At 38.6% G+C, this 9,234-nt stretch overlaps 1 protein-coding gene across 1 annotated transcript; it reads left to right on the top strand.

The window, feature by feature from the left end:
• Positions 1–6,270: 6,270 nt before the first annotated feature.
• LOC141686736 (subtilisin-like protease SBT3) lies at positions 6,271–8,826 on the top strand. Its single transcript, XM_074491785.1, has one exon. The coding sequence runs from the start codon at positions 6,283–6,285 to the stop codon at positions 8,599–8,601; it is 2,319 nt and encodes a 772-aa protein (XP_074347886.1). The 5' UTR covers positions 6,271–6,282; the 3' UTR covers positions 8,602–8,826.
• Positions 8,827–9,234: the final 408 nt, after the last annotated feature.

Genomic DNA, 9,234 nt, shown 5'->3' with positions numbered 1-9,234 from the left:
TTATATTAGCAAATTCTTGCGATATATTGTAGCATGTGATATGGTACATATGCATGCCTGTTTTGTATTCTTGCCATATATATCTGTTGGTTCAGTTGATAATACCTATGCTAGAGAATAGCGGTAAATGGAATATACCCTTAGTATAGGGACCCAAAGGTGAAAATATTTTCTAAAACCGGGAGTCGAGGATCCCGAGTAGATTTTATATATATATATTTATATATATATATGGTTATAGTTTTCAAAACTATTAATCGAATAAGATTTATTCGATAACTTTAACTTTATTTTATTATTGAATATTATTTCAAATATTCATTCGAGGGCTTATGACTCAGTTATATTATTAATGATTATTAATTGAATATTCATTCGAGGATGTATGACTCCGCTATTTTATTTAATGAATATTATTTATAATATTCATTCGAGGTATTATAACTCCGCTTGTTATTTAATAATATTCTCTATTTTATTAAAGAATGATGTTTCGATAATCAAACTTATTTTCGATTATTCAAATAAAGATAGTACTTTCGTATAAGTATATCTTTGGTTATTTAATACTCATTTCAAGTATAAGTCTTACAACTTCTACTTCAATTATTTGTATAAAGATTATTCTTTATGGGAATATTATTTAAATAATAATATTCAGGCATTTTCTAAATATATTGGGACTGATTTACTCCATTAAATCAGCTTTACTCCAAACATTCTTAAAAATATTTTCGAGTCTTCAAAATGATTTTTAAAGTTAGAGTGGACCCCAAAACTCATTTTTTTATATTTAAGATCTTCCTTTCAAAGGGGATTTAAATACTCGCTCAAAACCTGGGGGATCCAGCTCTGTGGTGTATTTTACATTCGCAACGAGGTTGTTGTTTTGATAAATGAATTGATTACTTACCCAACGTTCGGGAAGTAAGTCCATCTATTGAGTCGGCATAAGCGACAGGCCGGGGTACGGTCTATCAAAGTGTAAGTGGCTGGGTGGCAGTCCATCAACGCGTAAGAGGCCGGGTGGCGGTCCAGCACAAGGTCCTTATGTGGCCAGGGTGATGACCGCTGGGGGATTTATCCATCTACTAGTAGAAAAGGTTACTTATTGGTATCTTTGCCTGATCAGCAAGATATCAGGTTTATGCCAAAATTCTTTCCTTTCCAAATTTATTGGATATTGCAATTCTGTTCATACTTTACATGACAGAGGTTTTCAGGAAACGTATGTATATATATAGGTGTATATATATATATATCGGGACTTAATGAAGTATATCATAACTTCATTTCATTCAATAATATTTCAAAGATTGAATCTATTCAAGTATTATCTTGTAGTCTCATCTATGTGATGAAATTTTGAAACTAATTATAACTTGAACGGTGGTAGTTCAAGTAGTATTTGGAAAAGATATATGTATATTGGAGTATCTTGTAACTTCACCTTTTAAACTTATATCTAGTTAATGGTTGTCTTATGAATGACAAAGACTTTCAGAAAAACGTTGAGACAAGGTTAGATATATGAGATCACCTTGCAACGATATTTTTTATACAGTTATAAACTGGAACTTTGTGTATATTATACATGGAAGAGGACTTCCAAGATTTTGAAAAGTATATATGTATATATACTGAATATTTTGCGACTTCATCGCATTAAGATATCAACTTGGTTCATTTCTTCTTAACCAAGACTTTCATGAGTACTATGAGAAGGCTCATATATTGTTAATCATATTATATATTATTTTGGTGGGCTTGTTGCTCACCCTTGCCTTCTTCTTTCATCACACAACATCAGATAGATAAGATGAACAGGACCAAGCTCCCAATTCGCAAGCGGATAGAAAACGTTCCGCAGCTTTCTGGAAGCGTTGAGGCCGCTGTAGCTGAGGTAGAAATTACCAATAGGCTCAGTTTTCAACTAATAATGTACCAGACTTATGTATATTATGAATTGTAATAATGGCAAAGAAATATAAATTTATTCAGAAACCTGTTTAAGGTGCATTGGCATATAATTGTGGAATAAAACGACTTGTGATTATTTTTGGATATTCATCTCTGAGGCTATAACTTGTGGTGTGTGTGTTTAATTGTGGGGTCACAGTACAGAGTAGTTGATTATTTATTAAGATTGGGTGTTATTAAGGGAAATGGAACTCGTGACAACCCGGATCCCCGACCCCGGATTTGGGGGTGTTACACCAAGCCTTCTCTTTAGGGTTGAGAAATCTCTTCTTTCCTCATCTTGATTCTGAATATTCTCCACACGACGACGCTCATCCATCGTACGTCTAGGCCTATGCGGATCCGGGAAAACCTGATTGTCGGTGTGAGGCCTCTCTCTTCCGTCAGTGTCCTCATCAATAAGCTCTACAATAGGCTCTAAATCATCAGAATATTCAATTACCTGATTGAACACGAGCATCCTGGGCATCTCCCTCAACCACAGGTGATTTCCCCACGGCGTGGCCACAGCGGGGTAAACGACGACCTCTCCTCATTTTACGACGCCCCCGTACTCAGCGTTGAGTGAAAGTTGTTCAAGGTGTCCCCCATGCGGTACAACTGCTCCAAGATATCAGCGTTACTGATGAGAACTGAAGGTGTTCCTCCCATATCTAGAACTCTCGAAGGATCTGCCATGTTTCCGGGTACGTAGGGTTCATGGCGAGTGTAGCCTCCCTTGCCCTCTCCGTCAGATCTGCTATCGCTTCCATCGTAAGAACTTCCATCATGATAGTAAGACATCTTTTCTCCCAAGACTATGATCTTAATCAGCACCCCTCCTTCTAGCGTCAATTTGTTGACGAGGGAATCTGATAACAACAAAGTTTGAGGTTTCTCGCCGGAATTAAGATCTATGACGGTGGTTCTTCTCCGGAAAATCAAGCGGTGTGTGGTGGTTTGTGGTTGTCTTAGACTGAGATTGATCAGAGTAAGTGGTGGCTCCCTTATCAGCTCTCAACTTCTTACCCCTCTCAATGTGCCTACGTACCCTTTATATAAGGATCAAGCCTGACGTAGTTCTTGGGGAACAAGAAATCTAATGGGCTTAGACTTCTTATTCCTTGGCCCAGCAGAAGTCCTTCCAGAATCCATCTTCCGCTAACTTTAGGAATGTCCAACTATGAGGCCCAACCGCAAAGGCTCAAGACTTGTCCGTAATCGTAGGACTTCACGAATAATGCATTTCCCTGCACAAGGATAACACTGCGCTACAACTATCTCCCTTGATTTATGGACGCAGGTATAGCCACGGTTCACCCCAAATACCAGACGCGTCCCTATCCCCCAAATGAAAATAACCCACCAGATAGCAGGACAGGTGATCCCAAGCTCTAGGGTGCAAAGTGCAAGATGACTCCAAAGTTCTCCAACGAGGAATAGCCACGGTTCACCCCAAATACCAGACACGTCCCTATCCCCCAAATGAGAATAACCCACCAGATAGCAGGACAGGTGATCCCAAGCTCTAGGGTGCAAAGTGCAAGATGACTCCAAAGTTCTCCAACGAGGACACCCGGTTAATACAATAACAGAGCTCCCAAAGCACACACCAAAGTTAACCCCGCATCCCCAACGAGGACACCCGTTGAATACAGGAGGAGGCCTTCAACCATCAAGCATACCCCTGGAGGCCTTCAAGCTTTTCACGGACATCCCCCTCCTTGACCGTCTCAAGGAGGGAATTCCTCAAAGAGTACCTGCAATAAATACGTTAGTAAAAAACAACCTCCATTCATCTTTCCATCACAGGATGCGTCCTAAGTCTTGGGCGCGTCCTGACTTTCATGAAACTGGTATTTCCCTCTGGCATTCACCCCTCCTGGAATCCAACATAGCAGGGCGCGTCCTCCAATCTTCATTGCCAAATAACCATAATTGTTAGATATTTCCACCCTTCTGGACGCGTCCAATACACCTGGGCGCGTTTTGCCCTGGGAATGTGCTTCCAAACTTCCTCATTATAAGACCATCCTTCATAAAACACTCCCACAAAGGTGGGCGCGTCTTGTTAGCCTAGGCGCGTCCTACCCTTTTGCAATGAAGTACCGAGTTTGACCGTAATTAGCTCGTGTTTGACCTGGGTTGTTCCAATACCAAAATTTGGGTATAACAACTAGCACTTTGATATTTATTCTAGTTTTCAATTAATTTTATTACATTTCAGTTGCTTATTGATGCTCGACACCCTAAATGTTCAAATTCTTTTATTGTGGTAGAATATATGAGGAGGAGCGACTAACTTTGTAGCTGTAAGGAGATAACAGGATTGAAGTAACATTATACCACTCCATTATGGACGTAAGGGCGCATCCACACCCAATACCACCACCTTTGGTATGAGTACTATGTGAGGGATTTTGAAATTTTCACCAAAATTAAAGATATATGACCTGATTGAGTCAAGATAGATGGCCCACACACCCTTCATATCAAAGTATTTCATAAAGATATATGACCTGATTGAGTCAGGATAGATGCCCACACACCCTTCATATCAAAGTACTTCATAATCTATTCCTTTTCCTCTTATGTGGCAATGGACTCCATGCCAATCCACGCTAATTTTTCAATCTTTTTTCAGATTGTTTTTACTTGTTGTTTAGTTAATTCTTCCTCAAAAGCGTCTAAGTTGGCGTAGAAATTATTATAAGAAATTGAGAATGGATTTTTGGGGCAGCAGATGGAGGAGAAGAAAAGGAATAGTCCTCTAATATTAATTTGTTAAATTAATTTTGATTAGTTATACCATCATGTTGGTAGCCATCTTCTCCTTACACTCATCAATAATATGCCCAACTTCTACTTGATAATTCTCCTAATAAAATTTTAAAGCATGGACCAGAAGTTGTGCATCACTTTCGATCACTACAAATTGGAAGCCCACTATCATTCACCCAATTAATTGCTTCACATACTCATGTGGCTTCTGCTTCCATCACAAAGGCATGTCCTGATATATTCATGTGTTCCCCATTTTAAACCGACCTTTATCATCCCGAATAATCATCCCCAACATAAACATATTTTCACCTCTAGCCAAAGCAACATCCACATTCAGTTTAATGTAACTCACTTGATTTTCCACAGTTTGATCAAGCTGTGCATTTTGACATGTTATTTTACATTTATTTGCTTCTTGTCAATCATGCATTTGGCGTCTGCACATATCTACAGTAATTACCGGAGTTATAGGTTTTTTCTTTTAAGTTTTTTTTTTCCTCGCAAACCAAATACTAGACAACACAATTGCTGCAGTCTGAATCGTGTCTACACTCTTCTTACTAATTAACTCCAGTAATCAGACTAAGGCGTCTTCTATATCTTGCAACCCAATGTTCACTTCTATAATATGCCAGCATTTTACCTTGGTTCACGTGGTTTGCAAGCTATTACGTGAACCCGTAGAGTTTACCCAGTGCGCACCCGAAAGGTAACGGCTGCGGGTTACCTATAATAAAAAAAAAAATATCATGTGCACATACTATGAATGAATAAATTTAAAACTATTCATTATAAAAAATAATAATATGTGTTAATACAGATACAGGTATTTTAAATTTTAAATAAATAAAATATAGATGCGAGTAATAAAGGTTTGAAGTATAGTAATAAAATATGTGTTTAATCTATTTTTCAAGATAAAAATAGTTTATTATGAAAATGATAAAGTGCATGGTATTATATATAAAAATGCTAGTAGACGGAGGAGAATAGGAGATGATAAGGATACCTGCCTCACTTTATTTGAATGGCTTAGTTACAAAATTTCGTGTAAATGATCCAGTGAAATATGATTTTTTCGGTGTGATAAATTTTTTAAACAAATGAGAGCCTTCATTGAGTAATATTCAGCTATAAACAAATGAGGCCTAAATCCAAAAAAGTAAAAGTATCCAGAATGGTTTTATACGAGTCTTTTTAGCTAATTGAATGGTTTTTTACGCCTTGATTTAGTAAATCTAAATTACAAGGCATGATGGCAGACGAGTGCTAAACTTAATGAATAATTGTTAGCACTATTTCGGCAGCACAAGATTCTGTCATTGTTGTAAAATATAGTAGGCTCACCTAAGATTCTCAGCAGCTAGTTGGTATGTCACCATCATCTTGTAACACCTGCTTATCTCTCTCACACTTCCTAGTTTCTGTAAAACATTGGAAAAGAGGTAAGTTCTGTATCAAGTGTGTACTATAAATATATGACTTCAGAGCCTTAAGTTAGAAGCAGTACATACAAGAGAGATTATCTGAAGCTTCCTTATGATGGAAGGATTAACAGTGACCAAGTCACCACTTCTATTTCCATTGGTACTCTTCGTCCTAATGATCGTTTTCTGCTCAGCAGTCGATGATTACAAAACCTACATTATCCACATGGACAAATCGATGATGCCAGCACTATTCTCAACGCAACATAGCTGGTACATGTCCACCCTCTCGTCTCTCGAAAACGATGGCATTTCTCCAACACATCTATATACCTACAATCATGTCATGGATGGCTTCAGTGCGGTTCTCTCAAACAAACATGTTGAACAACTACGGGGAATGTCTGGTCATCTTGCTACATTTAATGAATCATTTGGACATCGTCACACAACTCATACTCCGGTATTTTTAGGCCTCAAAAAACATGGTGGACTATGGCCAACTTCTGGTTTTGGTGATGATATGATTATAGGCATAATTGACACTGGGATATGGCCAGAAAGTAGAAGTTTCAGTGATCATGGTATGTCCCCTGTCCCTTCTCGCTGGCGTGGTACTTGTGAAACTGGTGATGATTTTAACTCTTCGAATTGTAACAACAAACTTATTGGAGCGCGTTCTTTTAGTAAAGGGATGAAGAGGGAAATGAACATATCAAAATCTGATGACTACGATTCTCCGAGGGATTTTGAGGGCCATGGGACACATACATCATCCACTGCAGCTGGAAACCGTGCACCATTTGCTGATTACTTTGGTTATGCAAAGGGAACAGCTAGCGGTATTGCACCTAAGGCTAGGCTGGCCATGTACAAAGTGTTGTTCTCTAACAGCTCATATGATGCAGCTGCAAGTGACACATTGGCTGGTATGGATAAAGCCATTGAAGATGGTGTTGATCTCATGTCCTTGTCCTTGGGCTTTTTTGAGACGACACCCTTTTATGAAAATCCAATTGCACTGGGAGCTTTTGCAGCAATGGAGAAAGGAATTTTTGTGGCATGTTCTGGTGGCAATGGAGGTCCTCATGGTTACACTGTCCTCAATGGAGCTCCGTGGATCACAGCTGTTGGTGCGGGGACTGTAGACAGAGAATTCAGAGCAGATGTAACTCTTGGTGAGGGTACTGTCCGTGTAAGTGGAAAATCAATATATCCTGAAAACTTGTTGGTGTCCAGGGTACCTATTTATTATGGACACGGAAATAAAAGCAAGGAAGTTTGTGATTCCTATTCTTTAGAACCTAAAGAGGTAGAAGGAAAGTACATCTTCTGCGATTTCAGTAATGACCCTAATGGAGATGCGGATCCACTGTTTGAGATGAACAGAACCGGAGCAGCTGGTGCTATTTACATTTCAGATGATGCTCAATTTTTAACCCCTCAGGATTTTAATTTGCCATACGTTGTCATGAATCAGAAATATGGTCAGCTTGTAAAGGACTACTTAATCCGTACAGATGATCCAACAGTGAGCGTAAAGTTCCAAGGAACTAAATTGGGTACAAAGCCAGCACCCCAGGTTGCATTTTTTTCATCACGAGGTCCTGACGAAAGGTCTCCATGGATCCTAAAGCCTGATATATTGGCACCAGGAGTTGATATATTGGCTGCATGGGCACCAAACAGAGGATCTGCCATAATCGGAGACTATGATTATTTGCTCACAGATTATACACTTTTGTCCGGAACATCCATGTCCTCTCCCCATATAGTAGGTATTGCTGCATTACTGAAAGCCACACACCGGGACTGGAGCTCAGCTGCTATTAGATCTGCAATGATGACAACTGCTGACATATTTGACAACAGCAATGGTGCGATCATAGACATGACAACCGGAGTAGCTGGTACTCCACTTGACTATGGTGCAGGACATGTGAACCCCAACAAGGCCATGGATCCTGGTCTTGTCTATGACATAAAACCTGAAGACTACATTAGTTACCTATGTGCCATGAACTACACAAGAGACGAGATCATGCTTTTTGCCCGAAGAACTGATTTTTCATGTGAAAATTCAACTCTTGATCTTAACTATCCTTCTTTTATAGTCATCCTCAACAACACCAAAACTGCTAGTTACACCTTCAATAGAGTCTTAACTAACACGGTTGATACAAGTGCTTCTTATCGAGCTGTCATTAATACTCCTTCTACAGGTATGAGTCTCGTTGTGCAGCCATCAACAATCTCATTTTCAGGAAAGTACAGCACTGCAGAGTTCAACTTGACAGTCACCATTGATCTCAGTCTTAGTCCAGAGAGTGATTATATTGGTAACTATGGATATTTAAGCTGGAATGAGATTAATGGAAAGCATGTGGTGAGAAGTACCATTGTTTCTGCAATAGCATCACCAAGAACATGATTAAGTTATCAATTGCATCAAGATAATGACAAGTGTGAGTGTTACATGTGGAGCCTTTTGAATAAAAAAACTAGCAAGTTTCTAGATTAAGCATATTACTGAAACACAAAAGCATGGTAATCAAAACCTGCAGACTACAATTTTATAAAAGTTGAGGATGAAATGTCTGTTGTGGAACAATAACATATTATCCTAAATAAATCAAACATATTCAGGAAGATCATATACGGAAAAGGATAGATCTAACATGAGGCTAGCCCCGGCATTGCATGTTGATGGTATGAGCTTTGACCCTGATATTACATCAAATAGGAATAGCATAATCCTAAAATGTTTATTAGTTGTCTACTTTTCTTACTAGTACTAGCTTCTTAGCTCGTGCAATATATTCTTTGACGATATAGTTGCTCCAAGGACGACTCATGATCGAGTTCTAGAAAAATAGATGCATATGATCACTGACTTGATACAAAAACAACAAACTAAAGGGTAAATATTTCTCTTTAACTCTTTTACCCCTGATTAACATTGAGCAGAACATAGACTTCTTTTTTCTTGTAACCTTATGTCTTTCTTGCCTTGTTATCTAAAAAAAATGAAAGCAAAACAAAATGACAGTCTAGGCAAAGTGGC

Source organism: Apium graveolens, chromosome 9 (assembly GCF_009905375.1).
Source record: "Apium graveolens cultivar Ventura chromosome 9, ASM990537v1, whole genome shotgun sequence".
In the NCBI taxonomy this organism is placed as follows: Eukaryota; Viridiplantae; Streptophyta; class Magnoliopsida; order Apiales; family Apiaceae; genus Apium; species Apium graveolens.
This window is presented reverse-complemented; position numbering and strand designations above follow the sequence as displayed.

Excerpts from the sequence above, each read along its gene's own strand:
- LOC141686736 (XM_074491785.1), top strand. The coding sequence starts at position 6,283 with ATGATGGAAGGATTAACAGTGACCAAGTCACCACTTCTATTTCCATTG.